The 26,295-nt window shown below is 47.9% G+C and overlaps 2 protein-coding genes across 5 annotated transcripts; one reads left to right on the top strand and one right to left on the bottom strand.

Annotated features, from left to right (window-relative positions):
• The first annotated feature begins 754 nt into the window (after positions 1 to 754).
• SYCE2 (synaptonemal complex central element protein 2) lies at positions 755 to 19,569 on the top strand. 2 transcript variants are annotated; one of them, XM_084756535.1, is made up of 5 exons: positions 755 to 893; positions 1,355 to 1,467; positions 15,161 to 15,314; positions 18,000 to 18,188; positions 19,205 to 19,560. In XM_084756535.1, the coding sequence occupies exons 1-5, from the start codon at positions 879 to 881 to the stop codon at positions 19,247 to 19,249; spliced, it is 516 nt and encodes a 171-aa protein (XP_084612661.1). In that variant the 5' UTR covers positions 755 to 878; the 3' UTR covers positions 19,250 to 19,560. The 2 variants fall into 2 exon arrangements, with proteins under 2 accessions (XP_084612661.1, XP_084612660.1); XM_084756534.1 differs by lacking the exons at positions 755 to 893; positions 1,355 to 1,467 and adding an exon at positions 8,303 to 8,464 and having other exon boundaries at positions 19,205 to 19,569.
• On the bottom strand, positions 18,629 to 25,036 carry GCDH (glutaryl-CoA dehydrogenase). Of its 3 annotated transcripts, none has more exons than XM_084756507.1 (12): positions 24,892 to 25,036; positions 24,713 to 24,833; positions 24,604 to 24,630; positions 24,176 to 24,319; positions 23,967 to 24,029; positions 23,576 to 23,746; positions 22,233 to 22,362; positions 21,932 to 22,148; positions 21,345 to 21,448; positions 21,024 to 21,149; positions 20,512 to 20,672; positions 18,629 to 19,128 (listed from the first exon to the last, which is right to left on the bottom strand). In XM_084756507.1, the coding sequence occupies exons 2-12, from the start codon at positions 24,801 to 24,803 to the stop codon at positions 19,055 to 19,057; spliced, it is 1,308 nt and encodes a 435-aa protein (XP_084612633.1). In that variant the 5' UTR covers positions 24,804 to 24,833; positions 24,892 to 25,036; the 3' UTR covers positions 18,629 to 19,054. The 3 variants fall into 3 exon arrangements, with proteins under 3 accessions (XP_084612633.1, XP_084612634.1, XP_084612635.1); XM_084756508.1 differs by having other exon boundaries at positions 24,919 to 24,937; XM_084756509.1 differs by lacking the exons at positions 24,604 to 24,630; positions 24,713 to 24,833; positions 24,892 to 25,036 and adding an exon at positions 24,411 to 24,497.
• Positions 25,037 to 26,295: the final 1,259 nt, after the last annotated feature.

Below are 26,295 nucleotides of genomic sequence, written 5' to 3'. Positions count from 1 at the left end.
ATTCAGGCTGCCTCTAGCCATGGTGATGCCTGCCTTGAATTCCAAGGCAGAGGCTACCTGATCTGAGAGTTTACAGGCCAGCCTAGTTTACAGAGTCCTAGGCCAGGACATAGTAGGACCCTGTTTCAAAAGAATTTGAGCTGGTTGCTGGCTCTCGCCTTTAATCCCAGCACTCTGGTATTACGCCCAGACTGATCCCCAAAAAAGAATCAGAGAACACACGAAACTGCTGTAAAATGCAAGAGGAATCTTTAATTCAGCTCGGAGCTGTGTCACTCTTGAGGCCTAGCATTTGGGGGATTGGGTACAACCCAGCTCCGAGGCCAGCCTGTCAACAGACTGAGTTCCAGGACAGCCAAGGTTACACAGAGAAACCCTGCCTGGAAAAAACTTCTTTGGGGAAGAAAATGTTTTTTTGGCCGGGCGGTAGTGGCACACGCCTTTAATCCCAGCACCTGGGAGGCAGAGGCAGGTGGATCTCTGTGAGTTTGAGGCCAGCCTGGTCAAAGAGAGCCCAGGACAACCAAGGCTACATAGAGAAACCCTGTCTCGAAAAACCAAAATAAATAAAATACATTTTAAAAAACTGTAGAGCAGAGGGGAGGAACTCTGATGTACAGGGACAGTAAAAACTCGTTAAACTACCTGAATTCTGAGTGGCCAGAGTGGCGCACACGTGCACTATGAGCTCAGACAATCACACAGCTTGGCCGCTGCCCGCAATCAGCGCGTAAGCACAAGGGGCGGGGCCTAACCGCTCTATTGCGCGCAGTTAGGGGCGGGGCCAGGGCGCGCTTCAGCACGTGCGCGGGGCGGGGCATGCACAGAGGGCGTGGCGCGCGCAAAGGGCGGGAAAGCCGAGGCCGGGGAAAGACGACATGGAGCGCCAAGGAGTACGTGAGGGGCCGGTTTTCCTTTCGAAGGCGGCGGGCGGGGTACGGGGTCCCCCCGGAATCCGAGACTTCCCCCAACACAGACCTGAACCTGGGGACTGTACCCCACGGTTCGGGCTGCTGCTTGGCGGGCGAGGCGAGATTCCCTGACTAACGGAACCGCGGGTGCCTGGCGCACGAGGCTGGGGGGGGGGGGCGGCGAGGCGTGCGGGGCGCTACGGGAGCCGGGCGGAGACAACTCACAGTATAGACCAGGCCGGCCTCGAACTCAAAGCGGACGCCGGCCTCAGCCGCCTGTTTGTTCCTACTAGCTGCCGGGAGGCCTCAGCGCACCCACCCTGACCCTAGCACGGCTAGTCCTTGCCTCCCCGCTAGCGCGTCCCTTTTGGGGGCGCCCAACAGGCAAGCGAGGCGCCTTCCCACGCCGCTGCCATCCGCTCAAGAGCTGCCTGTGCTCGCAGGTGGACGCGCCTCCCGCGCAGTTAAAGGACCAGGACCCGCAGGCGAGTGTGGAGAGCGGGGAGCATCAGCGGAAAGAGAACCCCGAGGAAGAGGCCAGCGCAGCGGCGGCCAGGTGAGGGGTGACAGGCCCAGCTGAGCTTCCGGGGACCCCGTGGGACCCCTCTCTCGTTCACGCGGTTCACTCCACGAGGTCTGCCCTTGGCCCTCGTTCCGCTGGTGACTTAACGCCTTCCAGGTGCCCGGAATGGTTCCAGGTGCTGGCGACGTGGAGTCATCGTTTCGTTACCCAGGGAGCTTTAGTTTCAGGATCCCCTCCCTGACCGAAGATGCTTGAAGCCTGTCTAGAACACTGCACAGCATCCTCATGTTCACCCTCATGCTCTCTTGTGCACCCCTCCCCCCTCCCCTTTTTAAAAACAATTCTTTTGTAAATGTGTGTGAGGTGGTGAACGTGTGGACGTCAGAGGACAGCCTGTTGGACCGTGTGGTTCTGGGGTGGAACTCCGGTCTTCAGGCTTAGCAGCAAAATGCGGTTCTCTGAGCCTTTTTAAGATCTATTTTATTTATTTATTTATTTATTTTTCATTTGTTTGTTGTTGTTGGGTTTTTTTTCTTTCTTTCTTTCTTTTTTTTCCGAGAGAGGGTTTCTCTGTGTAGCCCTGGCTGTCCTGGAACTCACTCTGTAGACCACGCTGGCCTCGAACTCACAACGATCCGCCTGCCTCTGCCTCCCGAGTGCTGGGATTAAAAGCGTGCGCCACCAACGCTGGGCTAAGATTTATTTTATGTGTGTAAGTGTATGACCCGGATGTGTGTTTGTATGCCTAGTGCCTATGGAGGTGCCTAGTGCCTATTGGAAGAGGATGTCAGATCTTCTGGAACAAGTCATGGGTGGTTGTGAACCACCATGTGAGTGCTGTTACTGAAGGTCCTTTGCAAGAGCATTAAGTGCTCTTGACTGCTGAGGCATCTCTCAGTATGAAGGCTCGGCTGGCCTGGAACTCCGTAAACCAGGCTGTACTAGAACTTACAGAAATCTGGCTGCCTCTGCTTCCCAAGAGCGAGATCAAAGGCGTGCCCACCCCATACTGGTTATGCATACTATTCTGAATAAAAATCAAAATCTTTTGGCTTTTCGAGACAGAGTTTCTCTGTGTAGCCTTGGCTGTCCTGGACTCCTTCTGTAGACCAGGCTGGCTTTGAACTCACAGCGATCCACCTGCCTCTGCCTCCTGAGTGCTGGGATTAAAGGCATGCGCCACCACTGCCCGGCCAAATCTTTTTTCAAAATACAAGCAAGTGCCATATCCCGAGCTCCTCTTTTAAATTAGACTTGTGATTTGAGTCCATGGATGATTCAGATTCAGATATGGTAGCAGTCCAGATGCTACATGATATGAGGAAAAACTATGACAGTAATGGTGACTGATTTACCCTCTAGGTCCTAGCAGATTTCCTGGAGAAGCTGAAGAGTAGCCTTTTGGTAGGGAAGAGCCTGTGCCAGACAGAGGAACAGCTGGTGTACAGGCATGTAGAGATTAAGTGCAGATTAAGAGGGTAGTGGTAAGAGACACAATTAGGCTGGGCGTGGTGCCAAATGCCTTTATTAATCCCAGCACTCAGGAGTCAGAGGCAGGTGGATCTCTGTGAGTTCAAGGCCAGCCTGGTCTACAGAGCTGGACAGGACAGCAGCCAAAGCTACATAGAAACCTAGTCCCAAAAAATTAAAAGGGGGCAGGGAGAGGGAGGGAGAGAGGTGCACACACATAATTCAATTAGACCCTTTCTCTCCCCTCTTTTCCTTTCTTCAGTGGGGTTTTATATATCCCAGGCTGCCCTCAATCTGGCCTCGTAGCTAGGATGACCTTGAATTGAATTTCTGAACTTCCTGCCTTCCACCTCCCAACTACTAGAAAGTTTAAGAATAGGAGGGGTAGACGCAGGTGGATTGCTCTGAGTTCGAGGCCAGCCTGGTCTACATGGGTCCAGAACAGCCAAGACTACACAGAGAAACTCTGTTTTGAACTCCCTCCCCCACCCCGGCAAAAAAAAAAAGAATGACACAGTTTGACTACTTTGTATCAAAAAGTTTTGGGGGTGTAGAATCCAATGGATCCAAGCCAGCCAGGGCTACATCTTGAGACTCCCCCCTCCCCCACCAAATTACTGTCTAGCTCTTTATAGAATTTTGTTCCCAGGGCTGGAGAGATGGCTCAGTGGTTAAGAGCACTGGTTGCCAGAGGTCCTGAGTTTAATTCCCAGAAACCACATGGTGGCTCACAGCCATCTGTAATAAGATCTGATTCCCTCTTCTAGTGTGCATGAAAACAGAGCCCTGGAGTACAGAAAAATAAATAAATCTTTAAAAAAAAAAAAAGAATTTTGTTCCAAGCCAGGTGTGGTGGCATACCACCTATAATCCAGCACTCTGGAAAGCAAAGGCAGGTGGATCACTGTGAGTTTCAAGGCCAGACTGGTCTACAAACAGTCCAGGACAGCCAAGGCTGCACAGAAACCCTGTCTCGAAAAACCAAAAGAAAAAAACAAAAAACAAGACATCAAAGCCAGGCTTGGTGGCACAAACCTTTAATTCTATCATTGTGAGTCCTATATAGTGAGTCTGTCAAAAACAACAGCAGCAGCAGCAACAACAACTCCAAAGTTATTTAGATTTTCTTTACATTCTAACTTTGTGATTTAAAATTTACTGTTTATATATTTAGATATATGGTCCATCCTGAGTTTTTTTGTTTTTTGTTTTTCTTTGCTTTTTGCTGTATTGAGGATGAAATCCAGTGTCTTATTCTTTTTTTTTTTTTTTAAGATTTATTTATTTATTTTATTATTTATTTATACAGTGTTCTGCTTGCATGTACACCTGCACACCAGAAGAAGGCACCAGATCTCATTATAGATGGTTGTGAGCCACCATGTGGTTGCTGGGAATTGAACTCAGGACCTCTAGAAGAGTAGACAGTGCTCATAACCGCTGAGCCATCTCTCCAGCCCCCAGTGTCTTATTCATGGTGGACCAGCACCCTGTCACTGTATGTACACTCCTAGTTGCTGAAACCTGCATGGCTTTGGGCTTGATCCTGACTGATCTAACAAAGGAGTAAAGAAAGGACAGCACATGTACAAAAAAGATGGGCCCTGTGCTCTGATGAGGACACGTCAGCAGCAGTCCTGAAACTTGGTCCATTTATATTTCTTTTTTAACTAATTGAGGCAACAGGCTTATTGTATACAATGAGGTTTAGCTAATCTCTTAGGAAGTCTCTGTAGGGGAGCAGGCTCAGGCAGCAAACATTCAGGGGGAAAAAACTGGTTCATACTTTGTACACATACCCTCAACTTCTGAACACAGACCAGGGGAAGGCTTTGCCATTCCCAGAAATCTGAGGCATTGATGTTTTTTATATGGCTGTGTTCATGTCAATAATGCACATTCACTCAAGACTTGTTATTTTAGCAGGGTCTTGCTGCATAACTTAGACCAGACTGTCCTAGAACTCAAGGTCCTTTTGCATCAGCCTCCCAAGTGCTAGGATTATAGGCGTGTGCCATCATGCATCTGAAATTTTCTGAGCATCATGTGGTTTTGGATTTGGGGGTTGTTTGTTTATTTTGTTAAGGAAAAGTCTCAAGATGTAATCCTGGCATCCTAGAACTCACTGTGCAGACCAGGTTGGTCTTGGACTCAGAGATCAGCCTGCATCTTCCTCCTCAGTGCTGGGATTAAAGGTGTGTACTACCATATCTAGCCTAGACTTTGGAATTTAGAATTAAGGATGCTCATCCTGTGACAATTCACCTGTAGAAGTATATGATTTATAGTTTTTAGTGTATTCACAGAGCCATACAACCATCACTAGTCAAATTCAAATATTTTTCATCATTCCAAAAGCAAACTTTATACCTCCTAGCCTTAACTCCAAGTCCCTACCTCTTCCCCATCCCCTGTAACCGTTAATTTGCATTGTCTCCACACACTTGACTATTCTGGACATTTCATGTGTGTGGAGTCATATGCCATGTGCTCCTTTGTGTCTAGCTTTCTTATCTTGGCATGTTATTTATACCATAGCCTTTTAAAAATATTTAATTTAATTTATGTGCATCGGTGTGGGGGTGTCAGATCTTGGAGTTACAGACAGTTATGAGCTTCCTATGGGTGTTGGGAATTGAACCCAGGTCCTTTGGAAGAGTAGGCAGTGCTCTTAACCACTGAGCCATCTCTCCAACCCATATACCATAGCCTTTATGAGAACTTCAGTCTTCCTGTGGCTGAATAAAATGACATATTATGAATCTACCACACATTTATTTGTCTGTTATCAACAGACAAATAGACATCTATTATATGTAACAGTGCTATGAACATACTTATACAAGTTTTTGTCAGGGTGTAGTATATGTAGTCTCCTGTATACTCAGCTTCCAAATTGCCATGTCCATATGTCAGATTTATCATGTAGCATCTTCTCCTACTTTTATCTGGGTTCCTGGGATTGAACTCAGGTCTCCAGGCTAGTGTAATAGTGGCTTTTACCTATGGGTCCATCCTGCTGGCCTAGGGTTAGGCTTTGTCCTTCATATATTCCAGGCTAGCCTTGAACTTGATACATAGATGAAATTGTCCTAAACTGTTGCTGCTGCTGCTTCTGTGTTCTGGGATAGCAGGTGTGCACCACCACTCCTGAATTGCATCAGGTATTATAAATCACCCAGATATAATTGGAGTCTACAGAAGGATATTTATAGGTTCTATGTAAATGTTACACCATTTTGCAGAAGGTATATGTATGAGTATCCACAAATTTAGGTATCTTAATAGGCTCTAGAAGAAAGGTGATTATACTTAGTAGAAATTGCTGGGCCAGAGACGTGACACACACAGGTTCCTGTTATAAAAAAGATGCTGGCTGGGTGTGGTGCACAGCTTTAATCCCAGCACTTGGGGTGCAGAGGCAGGCATATCTCTGAGTTTAAGGCTCACTAAATGGTGAGTGCTAGGACAGCTGGGGCTACATAGTGAGACTGTCTCAAAACAAAAACAAAAAAAGAAATAAAGGCGTTGGCTACTATGTAGAAAATGATTTGAGGGGAGTTGAGTGGAGAGGGATCAGGTTTGGGGCTTCGGTGTGGGCTGCCATTTAGTAGGACAGATTGGGAAAAGGCCTTTCCTTAGGGAAGGGGCAGGAAGAGATTGTCCTATCTATGGTATACTAGAGTTGGCTCCTACTTGTTTTTGTTTTTTCTTTCTTTTTAAAAATAATTTATTTTATGTGCCATGGAGTTTTGCCTGCATGTATGTCTGTGTGAAGGTGTCAGATCTTGGGAGTTACAGACAGCTGTGAGCTGCCATGTGGATGCTGGAAACTGAACCTGGGTCCTCTGGAAGAGTAGTCAGTGCTCTCAGCTGCAAAGCCATCTCTCTAGCCCCTCCTACCTGTTTTTCTTTCTTTCTTTCTTTTTTTCTATTTGTTTTTCAAGAGCTGATTCTTTTTGTTTGTTTTGTTTTCTGAGACAGTTTCTCCGTGTGTCCCTGGCTGTTCTGGAACTCACCCTAGACAAGGCTAGTCTTGAACTCAGATTCTTCTGGCTCAGTTTCCCAAAGTAGTTAGGTTAAAGGCACATGTCAGACTGCTTGACCCAAGAGCTGGATCTATATGTCCCTTCCCAAGTCCGCAAGTTTATGTTAGAAGCCTGATATTTGCTGTAGTGGGAATATTTGCACAGTGGCATTTGGCAAACTACAAATCAGGGCTTTCCCTGTCCCTCAGAGAGCCAAGTAGTTCAATGCTTACCAAGACACCGCTGCTTTCTTCTCGGCATGGTACACACCTCCCCTTTTCCTTTCTTTCTTTCTGTTTCTTTTAATGTGTGTTTTCGGTATTCGGGGACATTCACATGATTGTGTACAGCCAAAGTGAGAAATCACAATTGGGATTTCTGAGCTAGAACTCAAATTGGTATGACAAAGGGACTGTGGGCACGCTGTAGGAGTGGCGGTTGTGGTGACAGTTGTGGACTGAATGAGCTCACTTAAGGCCGGAGTAAGAGGCTCTAGACAATAGGGGCATGGTGCCGCATGCCTTTGATCCCAGCACTGGGGCGGGGGGGGGGGGGGGGGGCGGGCAGAGGCAGGTGGAACTTACAGAGAGAGTTCCAGGACAGCCAAGGCTACACAGAGAAATCCTGTCTCAAGAAAAAAAGAAAAAAATGGCTCCAGAGAAAGCTATTTTCCCTTTTCTTTCCCTTTCTCAGTAGGAAAGCAAGACACAGGGCAGAATGCTTTCTAGACCTGTGCTATTAGAGACCAGAAAATAGGCAAATATGAGTGAACCATTCATTTGATAAATGTGCAAATAGCATCCTTAGACCAGAATCTCTGTGGTGAAGAGGCACAGGCAAAGAAAGCATTTACAGACTTGAAGGACTTCTACCAGAGCCAAAAACCAGATGGATAAAAGTCATTACAGGGACCAGTTAATGGATCCAGCAGTCAACACTCGGCAACATGATTGAAATATTAACACATTTCTAGAGGGAAGGTGGGTGAGGAACTGGCTCATCAGCTTCCACTCAAACCTTCCCCCTTATTGGCAGAACTTCAGCAAAACATCATTTTGCCTGAGTGCCAAATTCTGTGGGCCTCTCTCCTGGGACTGCCCTTGAGATGGTCATAAGTGGCTGGTGGCTTATTTATTTGTGTTATCTGTGAGAGGCCGTGGTGGAAGGCCCCATCAGTGAGTAGCTCTGGCTCATACGCCTGCCAATCATAGCTTTACCTGGAGCGAACAGATGGTCTCTTCACTTAGACCCATTTCCTGGGCCCCCTGCCAGCGTGGGCCCTGCTTGGGAACTCTTCTAATTCTTGGAACTGATTAGGGGCTTCTTAGAAGGACAGACATAATAGATGGGCACATTGATATGCTTACAAGCCCCCTATCCCAAGCCCCGTGCAGGCCAAGCACACCAGGCAACTGTAATGGGCTGTCTTCCATTGCCTGGCCTCAGTCCAGGGTTCTGCCACAGAAGTCAGCCCAGGAACTGAAGAAGCCTGCGGAGAGGACACCACACATTTTGTTTATTAAAGCTAATTGGTGAGTGCAGACCCAGGGAAGCGGATGATTCATTAGCGTCTTGACTGATATGCAGCTGCTGAGTATTAGGAAAAATGAAATGGAAAGCTGAAACCCACAAAAGCCGGGTTTGGAAAAGTAAAGCAGCCCTCAGTAGACATCTGACGCTGGCTTTTGTCCTACCACAAAATTGGAATTAGTTGAATTCAAATGGTTTCTCACTATTCTGTAGCTGTCATTAAAAACATGTCCCCTCATCTCTTGAGTATTGGAGGAGAACATCTTGGAGCCATTAGAAGTTCAGGGGCTGGAGAGATGGCTCAGTGGTTAACAACAGCACTGACTGCTCTTCCAGAGGTCCTGAGTTCAATTCCCAGCAACCATATGGTGGCTCACAACCATCTATAATGTGATCTGATGCCCTCTTCTGGCCTGCAGGTGTGCATGCATACATACATGCATACATACATACATACATACATAAATCTTTTTTTTAAACTTTTTTTTTTCTGAGACAGGGTTTCTCTGTGTAGCCTTGGCTGTCCTGGACTCACTTTGTAGACCAGGCTGCACTGGAACTCATATAGATCCTCCTGCCTCTGCCTGGCATAAATAAATACATCTTTAACAACAACAAAAAAAAGTTCAGTCAGGTTGCAAAGAATTATACAAAAAGAAACACCTGGCAAGATTGAGTCTACTCAAAGTCCTTAAACTTGAGTTGGTTCAGGGTCAAGACAAGGCAAGCTGGGTAAACGGTGGCATGAGAGCGAGGATCCCAGAGGACTTCTGTCAGCAGAACAGACAGCACAAGGCGAAGCCTCTGGGGCCCACCTCTGCACTGAAAATACAATAGTAAGGCTGGAAGGGTGCAGACCCAGGCCCTGGAAAACCTTGTCTGTCTGTTGTACAAGGAATTTAGATTTGACCCTGGGCCCTGGAGGTCTTTCTTTTTCTTTTTGTTTTTTTGAGACAGGGTTTCTTTATGTAGCCTTGTCTGTCCTGGACTTGCTTTGTAGACCAGGCTGGCCTCATATTCATAGACATCTGCCTGCCTCTGTCTCCCAAGTGCTGGGATTAAAGGTGGATACCACCACTGCTTTGGAGGTCTTTCTTAGGATACCACACAGAAAGATCACTAAGGGTCCACGTGAGAAATGGTGCATATATATATCTGCAAAGGATACTAGATTGTAAGAAAAAAATTCAAAAGGTAGAAAGTAGAAGATTCCAAATAGGACATGGAGGGCCAGAGAAGCCCAAGACTAGGCTGGCTGCTAAGTTTCTAGTGTGGGGATCAGTTGGTTTTACACATCATTTACTAAGAGAAGGCAGGATGGGATCTTGTGTAGGGCGAGGAAGGGAGATGCTAATTGGTGGGCTAAGGCTTGAATGTTTTGGGGATAATTTTTCTGAGCGGTCTGAAAGAAGATACACCTTGTTGGGAGATCTGAAGAAGGTCATGGGATGAGGAAAAATGTGGGGGTAACCTAAGTATTAGTGGTAATGAAAGCCCTCAAGAATCATTAATTTGGTGCTGGAGAGATGGTTCAGAGGTTAAGAGTGCTAACTGCTCTTCCAAAGCTCCTGAGTTCAATTCCCTGCAACCACATGGTGGCTCATAACCATCTATAATGAGATCTGGTGCCCTCTTCTGGTGTGCAGTTGTACATGCAAACACAACATTGTACACATAATAAATTAATTAATAAAAAAAAGCATGAATTTGCTGGGTGTGGTGGCGCACACATTTAGTCCTAGCACTCAGGAGGTAGAGGCAGGTGAATTGCTGTGAGTTCCAGGACAGCCTGGTCTACAAAGCAAGTCTAGGACAGCCAAGGCTACACAGAGAGACCCTGTCTCAAAAAACCAAAAAGAAAAAAAAATTTAGCCAGGCTGTGATGGTACATGCCTTTAATCCCAGCACTTGGGAGGCAGATCTCTGTGAGTTCCAGAACAGCCAGGGCTACACAGTGAAACCCTGTCTCAAACAAACAAAAGGAAAAAGGAATCGTTAATTTATTGCCTGCCGGTTTATTGCTTCTCCCACACGAAGATAAAGAAGACGACTTCTACAAGGCCCCAGCCCTCCGGGAGACTAGAGTTGGCTAGGGCATAGACAGAGACAGCAACACTGTAAGTGATGTGTACACTAAGGCCAACCAGGAGTACTTTGTAGAGCAGTGGTTCTCAACCTCCTTAATACTGCGACCCTTCAGAACAGTTCCTCATGTTGTGGTGATCCCCAGCCATAAATTATTTTTGTTACTATTTCATTACTGTAGTTGTGCTACTGCTATGAATCATAATGTAAATATCTGTGTGTGTGTTTTTTTTAAAAGATTTATTAGTTGGGCATGGTGGCACACACTTTTAATCCCAGCACTGGAGAGGCAGAGGCAGGCAGATCACCATGAGTTCGAGGCCAGTCTGGTCCAGGACAGCCAAGGCTACAGAGAGAAACCTTGCCTCAAAAAACCAAAAAAAATTATTTATGATTATGTATACATTGCTCTGCCTGCATGTACACCTGCAGACCAGAAGAGGGCATCAGATCACATTATAGATGGGTGTGAGCCACCATGTGGTTGCTAGGAATTGAACTCAGGACCTCTGGAGGAGCAATCAGTGCTCTTAATCTCTGAGCTCTCTCTCCAGTCCCCAATGTCTGTGTTTTATGATGGTCTTAGGCAATTCCTGTGAAAGGATTGTTCATCCTCAAAGGAGCTGAACCCCACAGGTTGTCAACTGCTCTTCTAGAGGATCTCAGGTAGGAGTGACACTACCCAGGCACCCCACATTACAAGGATGCCCTTGGGAAAAGGTAGCCTGAGCTGCGGAAGGGCTCAAAGGCATAGGTGGGAACATCAGGAGGTAGAAGACAGCAGAGTCAGTGATACAGCTCATGGGGGTAAGGTGCTGCCTCTGTGCCTTAGGACCTGAGTTTGATTTCCAGGATCCATATAGTAAATTAAAGAACAGACTCTTGCAAATTGTCCTACAGATGTTTATGGTGGTATAGACCAACATAGTGACAGCAGTTGCCAAGGGAGTTATAGTATGGAATGTGGAGGGCCCAGCTGCAGTGCCTCCTCACTGGATACCTTGCCAAGAGCTGTTTTATTTGAAAACTGAGGCAGGAACCTCATTGCAGTGTGCAGGAAAGTGGTTGGGAGGTACAAAAATACATATTAGCAGTATAGGTAGCTCTTTCTACAAACTGGTTGGATAAGGGTAGCCTAGGGTGGTGTAGGAGAAACACAGAAAGACATAGTTTAAGAGGAGGGGCTGGAGAGATGGCTAAGCAGTTAAGAGCCTTTGCTATTCTTCCAGAGGACCTAGATTTGATTTACATCATCCATATGGCAGTTTACAACTCTATAACTCTAGTTCCAAGGGACCTGACGCTCTCTTCTGTCTTCTGTGGGCACCAGGCACACATATGGTGCACATACATACATGCAGACAAAATACCCATGCATACAAAATAAAATTATCCGTTCAGTTGAAGGACATCTAGGTTGTTTCCAAGTTCTGGCTATTGTGAATAAAGTAGCAGTGAACATGGTTGAACAAGTGCTCTTGCGGTAGAGTGAAGCATCCTTTGGGTATATGCCTAAGAGTGATATAGCTGGATTTTACGATAGAGTTTCATCTTTCTGAGGGAATCAGCCATACTGATTTTCATAGTAATTGTGTATGTTTATGCTCCAAACAGAAATGGTGAGTGTTTCCCTTATTCTACATCCTCACTAGCATGAGCTGTTACTTGTGTTGTTGACTTTCTGATAGGTGTAAGATGAAATCTCAAAGTGGTTTTGATTAACACTTCCCTGATGGCTAAGAATGTTGAACATTTCTTTGTTTCTCAGCTATTTGCATTTCCTCTATTGAGAATTATGTACCCCATTTTAAAATCACATTATTTGCTTTTTTATATCTAGTTTCTTGAGTTCTTTATATATTTTGAATATTAGTCCTCTATCAGATGTGAAGTTGATAAATCTTTTCCCATTCTGTAGGCTGCTGCTGCACCAAGGCTGGCCTTGAACTCAGAAATCCACCTGCTTCTGCCTTCCAAGTGCTGGGAGTAAAGGTGTGCGCCACCACCACTGGCTAGTGAGGTTTATGTATGGACACAGCAGGAGAATTCTGACGCTTTGGGATGTAGTGGGAAGTATAAAATGAGATCAGCATAGGATGACAAATGGCCCCTGGGGCTGCAGTGTTTCTAGGACCATTCTCGCCTCCAGAGGGAGTCCAGTCCTAGTTTGCTTTCTATTGCTGTGATAAAACACCATGACCAAAAGCAAATTGGAGAAGAAAGGGTTTATTTCAATTGCACATCCCACTCACAATCCATCACTGAGCAAAGCCAAGCTAAGAATTCAAGCAGGACAGGAACCTAGGGGCGGGAACTGAAGCAGAGGCCATGGGGAACACTGCTCACATGGCTTGCCCAGCCTGCTTTCTTATACAGCCCAGGACCAAATCGAATGCACCACCCATAGTGGGCTGGGTCATCCCACACCAGTCATTAAACAAAACAAAACAAAACAAAAATGCCCACAGAGTTGCCTACAGGCCAAGCTAAGGGAGGCATTTTTCTCAATCGAGGTTTTCTTTTCTTAGATGACGATAGCCTGTGTCCTAGATGACCTAACTAGCACATGGAATATGGAAAAAGAGAAAACATTTGGTTGTGGAGAGGCAGAGTGGTTTTTTGAGACGGTATGACAGGGAAGAGGAGCTGTGGCCACCAGTAAGCTTTGAAGGCGGAGTTCTAGTTTGAAGCTATACAGGAAGGAAGCCAAGACCAGGCCTTTGGAGCCTGCTTGCCAGCTCTGGGCACGAGCAAGGAGAGCATGGCTGCCCTAAAGTATCTCAGCCACACAGTATGTAGTGAGCTCCATCTCAGTCGGACTTGGACACATGACTGGCTGCAGCCTCAGAGGGCAAAGATCCTGTTTAGGGGTTGGCCGCCTAGTTCCCATGCTTTATGTAGCCGCCTTCACTGTGTTGTTCCTGCCTTTCTAGAGCAATCTTAGGGGAAAGGCATTGGAGAACTATGCAGTTGAGTCTCTGCATGCAGCTGGAGGTGGGATGGATAGCAGGTCAGCGGTGTCCTTCATTCATTCAATAGACGGTGGAACTAATGCATGGTGGCTCATGTCTGTAATCCCTGCACTTAAAAGGTTGAGGCAGGAGTATTGCCTTGAGTTTGAAAACAGCCTGGGCTAAAGAATGTGGTACTGTCTCAAAACCAACAACAAAATGGGCTATGGACAATAGCATGCTGGAGTACAGAGGCAACCAGGACAGCACTCAGAGCTTCTGGTCATGCATGACAAGCACACAGTGGTGTAGATACATGGGGGTTATACATGGTGGCAGGCAGAGAACCATGTTGCTCTCAGCAGCAGCTGAGAGTTCACATCTTGATCCACAACCAGAAAGCAGAGAGCATACTAGGAATGGTGGTAGTCTTTTGGGTTTTGTTTTGTTTTATTTTTCTGGTTTTTTGAGATAGGGTTTCTCTGTGTTAGCCTTGGCTGTCCTGGACTTGCTTTGTTAGCAGGCTGGCCTCGAACTCACAGCAACCCCCTGCCTCTGCCTCCCAAGTGCTGGGATTAAAGGTGTGCCACACCACGCCTAGCTGCTGCTAGTCTTTTGAAACATCAAAACCCCAATGTCACATCTCCTCCAACAAGGCCATACTTGAAGGGACTCTAGCCAGCTCTCAGACATGGCTCTGTCAGGCTTTACTCTTCTTCCAGTTCCCTCTGCCTAGATTACATTTCTAAAGCTAGTCCCCAAGGTCTGTTCCCTTATATGACCACTTCTTCCTCCTGAGGTTGACTACCAAAGTCCAGCTATCAAAGTATTGAAGTCCAGTAAGCAAAAGCCCCCTTTGGCTCATCTAATAAACATACCCAGTTAAAATTAAACACCTCCTTCTAACACAAGGTTTTCCATTTTACTTTCATAAACTGCCATTTGCTTATGGGCCAGTGCTTTCTTCTCTCTACCCAGAGGCAGCCCTTTGTCTCACTGCAGAACAGACATCCGCCCCCCTCTCCCTTGCCCCCTTTCTCCTCTCTCCTTTGTTCCCCGCACCTCTCCCTAGAGTCTCTATATCCTGTCTTCATCCCTTATCCCTGTCTTCTGGGACAAATCTCCTTTGTGCTGAAAAGTTGGTCTTGGGGTGTCTTGAGATGACTCCAATACTCCCTAAAATACTCCATAATCCTTCCCAAATATTTCCACCAACTGGGACCACGTATTCAACATATGAGGGTGTGTGTGTGTGTTCTTATTTAAACTACCAGAGTGCTCATTTCAGAGAAGCCAGTGGTGTACACACGCACACACAACCACATTTTAGAACAGTGGCTTTGCGCTGCATAAATCTTGTCCTGGAACTGCAGGCATTTTAGGCTTACACCCTAGTTCAGCTCTAGGTTATTCAAGGGTTGGGAGGCTGCCCTGTGTCTGTCACCCATGAAGGCGGTGACCCGCACCTTCCTTACTCACACCATACAGTTTATTCAGATGATGTTTCCCCTGCTCCCATGTGAGTGTTTGCATGCTGTGTGCTTGTGATAAGCATGTATATTCCACCACTGAGCTCCAATGATATCAGCTACTTTTTGGAGAACATGGTTGATTATTTCAGTACTTATGAGGTCAGAGTTTAACTTTGTGTCTCTGTCTTAGTGCCAACTACCTGCTGCCAGGCCCCTTCTCCTCTCTGCACTCTAGCATTGAAATCCTGAAGAAGAGAGCCCAGGACCTGATCGAAAACATCAATGAGAGCAGACAGAAGGACCATGCACTTATGACCAACTTCAGGGACAGCCTCAAGATGAAGGTGAAAGGCTCCTCAGGGGAGGCAGGGCCTGTGTGGTCTGACATCTGTCAGGTTCCAGGCCCCTGCCAGGCAGGCGCTTTGCTCATAGATCTCACTTTACTCTAGGACAGTCCATAAGTAGGTTGGCCATCTCGTAAGTGAGAAAACTAAAGCTCAGAAGTGAATGGTTTTGGATGAATATTTTGCTTAGTGATAGAACATTTGCCTAACTTGAAAACTGCTGTTGGTTTGATAACCATTTACATACACTTTTTTTCTTTCTTTCGTTTTTGGCCTTTCAGAGACAGGGTTTCTCTGTAGCTCTGGCTGCCCTGGAACTCTCTGTAGACCAGGCTGTGCTTGAACTCAATCACTTGCCTCTGACTCCTGAGTGTTGTAATTAAAGGCATGTGGCACCACGACCAGGTTCACACACAGTATTTTAAGTAGTAAACTAGGTATGGAAGTTCCGCCTTTAATCCCAGCACTTGGGAAGTAGAGGCAGGCAAATCTCTGTAGGTCCAAGGCCAGCCTGGTATATATGAGTTTCAAGCTGTACTATATAGTGAGAGTCTTTCTCAAAAAAAAAGGGGGGGGGGGGTAGGTGAGACTTGAGATAGCTCATCAGTTAAGAGCTCTTACTGCTCTTCTAGAGGACTTGGGTTTGACTCCTAACTGTAAGTTACCCATGACAGGTAACTGATAACTGCCTATGACTACAGCTCCAGTAACCAGATGCCCTCTTCTGATCTTCACAGTCACTAGGCATGCATGTTACACATATAGACAAGCAGGCAAAACACCCATGTCTATCGGGTGGGTGGGTGAATGATATAAGGGAGCCAGGCTCAGGATCCCTAATCGGTCAAATTCAGGAGCCTTAAGCTTGCTAGATCAGTATTCTAATACTAGGCTATTTTTATGCCCCAGCTTTCTTATTTTGAAGCAGGGTCTCACTTGCCCAGTTGGCCTTAACTTGTAAGATTCCCGCCTCAGCTTTCTGAGTAACTAGGATTATAGGCCTGCTCTAACAGGCCTGGCTGTGGCTTGCCTACTCATGTGTCTGTAGAAAGTAGCTGTGGTCTGGTCTGGAACGGGATAGTTGTTTCTAAAATAAACACCTGGCGGCGCACACCTTTAATCCCAGCACTTGGGAGGCAGAGGCAGGCAGATCACCGAGTTTTAAGCCAGCCTGGTCTACAAAGAGAGTTCCAGGACAGCCAGGGCTATTACACAGAGAAATCCTGTCTGGAAAAACCCAAACAAAATAACAAAGCACACACATAGAAATAGCCAGGTACAATGGGACACACCTGTGTTCCCAGCACTCAGGGAGGCAGAGATCTGTGGATCTCTGAGTTTGAGACCAGCCTGGTCTACAGAGCAAGTCCAGGACAGCCAAGGCCACAAAGAGAACCCCTATCTCAATAAAACAAAACAGAACACAGAAATGTAAGAATATGCTTTTATTTTAGTCCCGGGGGTGGGATATGCAGCTGACCATAGTTTGTCTCGTGCTCTAGCAGAGGCCTAGCTTTGCCAGCTGCAGATAGTTTCTGCAATTGTGTGGCATTTGGAATTCTGGGAACTTTTCAGAGGTTATATAAATTAGAGGGCCCCCATAGGTGGAGTCAGCGGTTGTTGGTTGGGTTTTGTTAGTAGCCGTGGTCAAAGAACAAGCAAAAGGAAAGAAATTAGATGCAGGAATTTCTCTAATTCCTCTCTTCCCCCATCCTTGTTTCTCTCCTACCTAGTGTTAGGGGTGAAACCAGGAGGATAAAAGGTAGGGAAAAGAACTCACAAATTAGCAAAGACCAGCTACAGCCTTTCCTTGGTATACAGTAAGAGGATTAGTTCCAGAATCTCAAGGATGCAAGTTTTTTAGTTGGTGCTCAGTCCTCTCATATCAAATGAGTTAGTATTTGCACAGAGCTGATGCATGCCTTTCTGTACATTTTAAGATTTGTTTATTATGTATACATTGTTTTTACCTGCCCATTCCCCTTGCAGGCCAGAAGAGGGCACCAGATCTCATTATAGATGGTTGTGAAACGTCATGTGGTTGCTGGGAATTGAACTTAGGACGTCTGGAAGAGCAGTGCTCTTAACCTCTGAGCCATCTCTCCAGCCCCAATTTTTGTTTCTGTGAGGTGGAGCTTTCTATATAACTCTAGATGGCCTAGAACTCAATGTGTAGCCTAGGAGACCCCGCCTGCCTCTACTTCCAGGTGCTAGGACTATACATCTGATTTCCTACAGATTTTACCTTTCCTGTTGTTTTTAAATCATTCCTCGATTTAATGAAAATTTTTTTTAAAGTTTTTCAAGACAGGGTTTCTCTGTGTTATCTTGGCTTTCCTGAACTTCCTTTGTAGACCAGACTGGCCTAGAACTCAGAGTGATTCTGCCAGCCTCTGGAGTGCTGGGATTACAGGCCTATCCCTATAATTCCCAGCTCTAGGGTCAGGCATTGAAAACCACCCTCAACTACATAACATGTTCAAGGCCAGTCCTCACTACATGAGACTGACCATCTGAAATATAAGAACTGGGAATGGTGTATACTGTGTGTATATAATCCCAACACTAAGGACTTTGAGACAGGAAGATAACTGAGCTACACAGCAGGACCATGTCTAAAAAAAAAAAAAAAGTAACATAAAATTTTACCTGCAGTCAGTGTAATGCTTGATTACTTTTTGCAAGGTCTCTGATCTGACAGAGAAGTTGGAGGAGAGGATGTACGAAGTGTACAGCCACCACAGCAAGATCATTCAGGAAAGACTCCAGGAATTCACCCAGAAGATGGCAAAGATCAGCCATCTGGAAATGGAGCTCAAAGAAGTCTGCTATACTGTGGAAACTGTGTACAAGGACCTCTGTGCCCAGTCTGAGGTAAAACTTTGGGGGTGAGGAAAGAGAACAGGAGCAAGCCTTTTTTTTTTTTTTAAACCCCCTCCCTGCAGTGCAGGGAATGAAGTCCAGAGCATAGCATTTGCACAGGTCAGACAGGTCCTTGGTCACTAATACCCACCACAACTCTAGGAAACAGGACTGCACTGTCCTGTCCCAGCCCACAGGGTTACAGTCCCTGTAAAAGCCCTTGGTGTTCTGCCACCTTGTTGGGGGTTCCTAGTTACATGGTCTGGACAGAGAAGCCAAACTCTTGTCCATGTTGTTATTGTGTAGTTATCTGTGTCATGAAAGGACAAAGTGTCCCCTGCTAGTCAGAGACTGTCTAGTCCAAAGTCTATGCACTGTTCCGGAGTGCACTCCTACGAGAAGCTCCCCACACTACCTCTGGTTACCAGTAAGCCTAGCTCAGCCCCATGGAGTAAGGCACAGGCTCTTTATTCTCCTCTTTTATCTGCTCAGTGTAGAACATAGAAGGTGCTGCCCCTGGGATGGAGGCACAATGGCACACTGTAAATCCCAGTGCATCTTCTCACAAGGCTCCAGCGCTCCATCTCAGTGGCTTCTGTGTCACTTCCTTTTGTCTCTCCTCCCCCAGTTAGAAAAAGCTTAAAACAAGGTAGATGGACTCTGATCTCATTGCAGTTTTAAAAGGCCGAGGGCCATACAGAGAGTTAGTTGCATCTTCTTTCTGTAGGGCATATCTGAATGTCTTCCAGAAAGAGATTTCCATAGTCTCAAATCAGTGTCTCACTTTCACCGTAAACGCTGCATCCATCCACCACCTGAGCAGGTCAGCAAAGCATGGTGCTGCCAGGATCCAGCCAGGCATGCTCCGCTGAAGTGGTTCACTTGCCAACTGTGAAGGCCTGAATCCCAGTAATTGCTCTCCCAAGGATCAGAGCATGAATGTCATGTGTACCTGTGTGAGAGGAATGTCAGAATTGGTTTGGAATCTTTGTCACTCACCTTTAAAGTCATCCCTTGTGCCACCCTAGGTGCCCACTTCAGAAGAACAGAATTACCGAGATGGTGAATGCTGACTTCTAAGAGGCCCCGTCCTAACAACAGTCACCAGGAAAAGGCACAGAAGCTAACTACCAAAGTGGGACAAGGCTAGCCCTGCCATAGCCTTAGCAAATCCAGCCAGCTTATACCTACAGTTGATTAAATGTCTGATTTCTACCCTGGTCATACTTCATTCCAGCATTGGGAAGACTGCAGGCACGTGGATGGTTCCTTGCCCCTTCCCACCTTCAGAGGCAGCAGCACAAACCACGGCTGCCCTTTACAAGAGTGAGTCCTTTTACTTCCAGAAGCCCAGTCGGACCATCTCAAATCACGCCTACAGTGTAGGATCTCACCCCCCCCCCCCACTACTGGAATAGTTTAACTTTAAACAGTAGTTTAAAGGCTGTGGGACTTTCCCCTTGGTTCAAATCCTCAGTTGCTGAGGCAGGCAGGGACGATATCCTATATATTCTGCTTTTCCTGTCTAGAAGCTTCTCTGCCCATGAAGCTAGCGTCCCCATTTTGAATGGGTCACACCAGATTGTACTTGCCCCCTTTTTAATATTGGTCAAAGATATGTGGGTGTAGGTGCACATGCCATGGCGCACATGTGGAAGCCAGGGGGCACCCTCAGGCATTGGTCCTTATTTGAGACAGAATTTTTGGTTTTGTTGCTGTTATTGGTTAGCGTGTACCCAGGCTAGCTGGTCTGGGAGCGTCTAAGGATTCGTGCTTGAGTTTCCCATTTACCTAGGACTGGGCCACAACACACGCTATTGTGCTGGTTTTACACAGGCTGTAGGGACTTAACTCAGGTTCTCATGCTTTTATGGCAGCTGCTGTGCCCACTGAGCCATCCCTATAGCCCTCTAGCTTTTCATGTCTTTCTTCAAGTTTGTCCTAACCCATGGGTACACGCCCCTGTGAGTTCCATAACCTACAAACAGCCTTTTCTCTGAACGTGAGGTAGTGGTACAATTACCACACACTGTTCTCACCCTGACACCCACCCGTCAGGAGCCTCACCTCTCTCTCGGCACCTGTGTCCCCCTCCATGTCCCATCGCACCATGAGAACCAGGGCCAGGAGCATCTCACAGGGATTTGAAAGTCACGTGGTGACTGACTCCCTTATGTATTTATTCCCACAACCTTGTGAACAACTAACTCCAGGGTGAGGGACAGAGGTTTCCTCCAGAAACCAGAGGACAGCTGGTTTCCTACTGCTGTTTCCCTCCCCCAGGCCACTGTGACACCCCTCTCTCCAACCCCAGAGCCCAGGGTCCAGCCCAGACCTTCGTAAGTGTTCACTGCCTCCAGATTCATAGCATGCCGGATCACATGGTACTCATCAGAAATCCCATTTCCTCCCAGGATGTCTCGTGCCTGGCGGGCAATGTCCAGGGCTTTCCCACAGTTATTTCTCTTCAGCAGGGAGACCATTTCTGGGGTAGCCCTGAGAATGGCACATATGTCATAAACAGAGTCTCATGCACTGACCACACCCAGCAGATGGTGCACATGTCCAATTGGCAAGACTCTCTGATCCAGCCCATCAACACCAATGGGAATGAACAGTGGTGATTGTGCACACCTCACTGGGAGGCACAGGCAGGTGGATCTCTGTGAATAGAGGCCAGCCTAGTCTACAGAGGGAGTTCCAGGACAGCCAGGGCTACATAGAGAAACCCCTTCTCAAACAAAACAAAAACCAAGGAGGAAAGAAGCTTGTGTCCCTGGGGCCCCCAGCTGGGAAGGAAGGACCTCAGAAAAGATTTAGGATTCAACCATAGTATATAATCCCTACTTGTCCTGGTCTTTCAAACGGCCAAGTTGTAAACAAGCATGGAGGCCCAATGTGATCTCGGTAAGCATGTCCGCCAACTTCTTCTGAATCAGCTGGTTCCTGGCCAAGGGGACACCAAACTGGATCCTAGAGCAGGGGCAAGGTCAAGTGAGGGCCCGTAGTTCAAGAGGCTTCCCAGTTCATTCTGGCCTGCTATCAGCTCCACTCTTTTAACTGCTGGAGATGTCCCGGGCCATCTCACAGAGCAGAGGTCACTGTTGGGGTACAACATGAACCCCAAGACCCTCCACACCACCTTGGTGTCACAGCAACCCCACATACCTGTCCAGGGCATACTGCCGGGCTGTGTGCAAACAGAACTCAGCAGCTCCCAGCACACCCCATGTGATGCCATATCGGGCAGTGTTGAGGCAGCCAAAAGGGCCCTATAAGATTGACAAGAGGTCTTAGCTGAAGGCCTGGGAAAAACCAACTGTGAAGCAGGAAAATCCATCTCCCAAATGTCCTAAACAAAGATCAGTAGCCATTTAAACCACATGAAGCGTGGGCACCAAAACTTGGATGCAGCAAGCCTTATTCAGTGCCTTTCTTCTCTGTATGTGCAAGCAGTCCTATACAGCATGGGGCCTGACCTCAGTGCTCACATCCAAGAGCCTGGCAGGACACAGGAAGCTGCTCATACATGCAGAGCAGAAAGTGGTCCAGGGCACACCTGCATCTTGGGCAGAGCTAGTGAACAAAGTGGTAACCCAAAAAGTGCAATGAGCACATCCATGAACAAGGAGCGTCACAAGCTCCACAATGCTGCAGAGCACAAGGACCGTGTATGTTTGCCCTCCAGTTGAGAAGCTAAGGAAGATGAGCCAGCAGGTTACCCATCACCAGTTCCCAAGGTGTCTACCACATACCGCCAGGCTGGACACATTAGGGAGCACATTTTCCTCAGGCACCTCCACGCTGTCCATGATGATCATGCCGGTAGCTGAGGCTCGCAAGGAGAACTTTCCCTCAATCCTAGGGGCAGAGAGGCCCCGCATCCCCTTCTCCAGCAGGAAGCCTCGAATACAGTTGTCCTCACACCGAGCCCATACCACAAACAGGTCAGCCACAGGAGAGTTGGTGATCCTGGGGGCCACAAAGCCATGGGGTGGTCTGGCTGCTGTCTCTTCACACACACCACACCACTCACCACCACCTGGGCCCCCTCACCAGGTCTTGGTCCCACTCAGAGTGTAGCTCTGCTTTGAGGGATTGTGGCGAGCTCGGGTCTCCATGCTGCCTGGGTCACTTCCATGGTTGGGCTCTGTAAGCCCGAAACAGCCCAGAAGTTCACCTTTGGCTGCAAGCACAAGACAGGGCCATAAGGCTACCAGGCCTCACTCATCTCCTGCTAAACTATCTTCTCCACTGAGCCAGGCCTATAACCTGCCAGCATGGCACTGTGAGAGCTGAGGAAACGGTCCCGACCATAACAATGTCATGATGTGAAGGAGGCCAGAAAGCAAAGAAGGGCTTGGCAAGAATGTCTTGAAGGGCACTAAGGTTCAGATGAAGTAGGGTATGAAGTCTGGGTTTTGTTTTGTTTTTTCTTGTTTCTTAGGGGTCTTTTGGGGGGGTTAATTTTATTTTATGTACATCAATGTACACTTGCACGCCAGAAGAAGGCATCAGATGTGGTTGCTGGGAATTGAACTCAGGACCTCTGGAAGAGCAGACGGTGCTCTTAACCTCTGAGCCATCTCTTCCAGTTCCCCCCCCCTCCCCTTTTTCCCCAAGACAGGGTTTCTCTATGTAGCCCTGGCTGTCCTAGAACTCGCTCTGTAGACCAGGCTGGTCTCAGGGATTCCCCTGCCTCTGCCTCCTAAGTGCTGGGATTGTTTCTTTGTTTTGTTTTGAGATGGTCTTACTATGTAGCCCTTAGCCCTGGCTGTCCTGGAAGCCACTATGTAGATCAAACTGGCCTCTGGAGTACTGGCATTAGAGGTGTGTGCCACCACACCCAGCTTAGAGGGAGGTATGAGGAAGAGTAGGCACCGAGATGCTTGTTTGTAGAATCCCTAGTAGCTGAGCAATCAAAAGGAAATCAAAACAGTGGCCAGGGGGACAAGCTTGGTAGTGCATGGTTTTAATCCTAGCTTCCATCTCTCTGGAGGCCAAGGCAGGTAGACCTCTGTGTTTGAGGCCACTGGTCTACAAAGCTCCAGGCCAAACAAGGCTACACAGTAAGACCCTATCTACAAATAAAACCCGAGAGGCCCGAGAAGTAGAGGAAAGGTCCCAGGGGCCTGCTTACAGGCCTCGTCGACCTGGTTAACAGTTAAGACTTTAAACTTTGGACTGGGATGAGAGGCTCAGAAAACAAATCTGAGAGGAGATGATGGTGGCCAGTGGTAAAGTCAAAGAGGAGGGGAGGAGAAGACTGACAGAGCTGGCATGGGATCAATGCTGGCAGCCGAGCCCTAGGGCCTGGCATGAACACACAGGGTCTGTGGGGACACTAGGACCTACATTCCAGACCACAGTCTGACTTCTACCCGGTAGCAGCTGCTTACCCAGACGGGGAAGATACTTCTGTCGCTGCTCCTCGCTCCCGTAGGTATAGATGGGATGCATGACAAGAGAGGACTGAACACTCATCACTGACCTGTAGCCACTGTCCACCCTCTCCAGCTCCCGGGTCAGGAGCCCATAGGCCACCGATGACACTCCAGCACAGCCATACCCTGGTGCAGAAGAAGAGCAGGTGAACCAAAGGCCAAAGTTCAGCCCAGCAGGGCCCTGGGACTGACAGTGGGCAAGGGGGCTGCCCTGGCTGAGACACTGCTCATCTCATACCCACAGCTGCTTTCAGGAGGGATAGCCAAAGCTGTGGCTCAGGAAAAGGGATGGCTCTACAAGATGTTGGGGGTAAGGGCTGCAGAGTCTACACAGAAACGTCCTTACCTTTGATGGTGGGTCCCAACACGCCCAGCTCCCCCATCTCATATGCGATGTCCCGGTGAAAAACTGCAGAGACGGGTGTCAAAGTCAGGTGCCCGTCTCAGCTTGATGGAGCCCCCTGACTCCAGGGACAGGGCTGGTGTGTGCACCGCAGTAGCTGCAAATGAGGTGTGGCTGAGAAGCCCAGTGTGCCCACCCTACCACCTAGGCACCTTCATTTCGATTGGCCAGCAGAATTCGAGGCATGAGCCGCTCCTGGCAGTAGTTGCGGAAGGTGTCCCTGATGAGTTTCTCATCGGCAGTCAGCTGCTCCTCCAGCACCAGTGGGTCCCTCCAGTCAAACTCAGGGCGAGAGGCTGCGCAGAGTATGGAGGTCGAGTCAGCCAGACCTCCCCTCCCCCCTCCGCCACCTCTTCCAGATTTCTAAGCTGCACCCATTCTTCCCACCTCGCTCCAGGTGGATTCTGGCTCCAAAACAGTCTGACCAACGCAACCCTTCTCCAGCCCAGTGTAAACTAATACCGCTACCTTAGCACTTCTGACCCTGGGCACAGCCCGGCCTCCCTTTCCCAGCAGCCCTTGCATTCACGGACCACCGCGCCGCAGGGAAACAGCTGGAGCGGGAGTAGGTGATTCTTACATTTGGCCGATCGGCTCTGTGTCTTCTCTGCAAACACAGGACGAGAAAGTCACACACTGAGAAAGTGTCCTTGTGTCTCCCTGCCCACCCGTCCGAGCTCTGCACTGACCAGTGTGCGCCGCCGCCGAGCTCCACGTACGCGGGAAACGCAGGCCGGGCCTGAGGCTCAGCAGCCGCGCGGAGACTCTTCTCAGGGACATGTAGCCGGCGAGCGTCACAGCGACCAAGACCTGCAAGAGCCAGGCGTCAGGGGTGGGCCAGCCTCCTCCCACCCTTTAACCTTCTTACCAGGTGCTGGCAGTGTGTGCGCGGGACCTGCAAGCTCGACCTCGGCCTAATAGTTGCTCATTGGTTCCTCCCAGAACACTCCCCGTCCTCCGTGGCTCTGCCTTTTAAAAGGGCCAAAGCAGAAGCCTGGCTTTGCGAGCCGGCTCTTCCCTGGCCAGGAAGGTTATCTCCTTTAAGAAGCCTAACCAGGAAGGGGCGGAAAACGAATGGGCAAACCCAATTGGCCAACTGTATTCTTGCTCCGCCCACTTTTAGTTAGCCAGTTGTCAACGACCTGGGGGGCGGGATCCCGAATTCAATAAGGAAGCCAGGTGCCCAGAATCTTGGGAAATTCCTAAATGGGTTGTGGGTGAAGATGCGGGTGGATCACCTGTGGTGACCCCGGATGGGCCCAGCTCAGCTTGTCTGCCAGTGTATCTCACCTTGTTACTTTGTGTGAACGCTGTGGGTGGATGTGGTCTTGTGTACCAGAGTAACTGCCTTCCTGTGAATGCTGCCTGGGTACCCATGTGGTTCTCTTTCATGCTGAGTGTTTGTGTAGAATAATCCAGAATATATTGTAACTGGGTGTCTTGGATATTATTATTATTTCTACTGGAGTATGCTCGGTTTTGGTTTTTTTGTTTTGCTTTTGTTTGTTTGTTTTGAAACAGGGTTTCTCTGTGTAATAGCTCTGGTTGTCCTGGAACTTGCTTTATAGACCAGGCTGGCCTCAAACTCACAGAGATCCACCTGCTTCTGCCTCCCAAATGCTGGGATTAAAGGCGTGCGCCACCACCACCTGGCGTATGCTAGGTTTTTGAAGAGAAAATTAAGACAGGATTGGGATAAAAGGAAAATGTAACTGTAAAAACTCTCCCGAGTGCTGGGCAGTGGTGGCGCACACCTTTAATCCCAGCACTTGGGAGGCAGAGGCAGGCGGATCACTGTGAGTTGGAAGCCAACCTGGTCTACACAGCGAGTCCAGGACAGTCAAGGCTACACAGAGAAACCCTGTCTCAAGAACCAAAAACAAACAAACAAACAAAAACCCAACCAACTAAACAACAAAAAACAAAGCAAAGCAAAACAAAACAAAACAAAAACAAAAAAACCAATCACTCCAATACCTGATTCTGAACAGTGCTTGATGACCAGAGAAAGTTCCCTATATAAACGTGCACCGATCTGTATTGGCTCTTAATATTTTAATCCACCAATGATAACGGTTTAGCAATAGTGCTATAAGTAAAAATGCTGTAGAAATCCATGTGTGTGGCAGTTTTCTCTGTGGGCCCAGGAGTAATAAATTATTCTGTTCTCTCAGTCGTCAGTGTCTGAGGGGAGAGACTTGCCACTTGGTCTTTCCTGTAGCATGTTTTATGGGGTTGTATTTCTGTCTCTGACATAACTGCCTATATCCCC

The sequence above is a fragment of the Acomys minous genome (assembly GCF_964271855.1).
Source record: "Acomys minous genome assembly, chromosome: 14".
Lineage (NCBI taxonomy): Eukaryota > Metazoa > Chordata > Mammalia > Rodentia > Muridae > Acomys > Acomys minous.
This window is presented reverse-complemented; position numbering and strand designations above follow the sequence as displayed.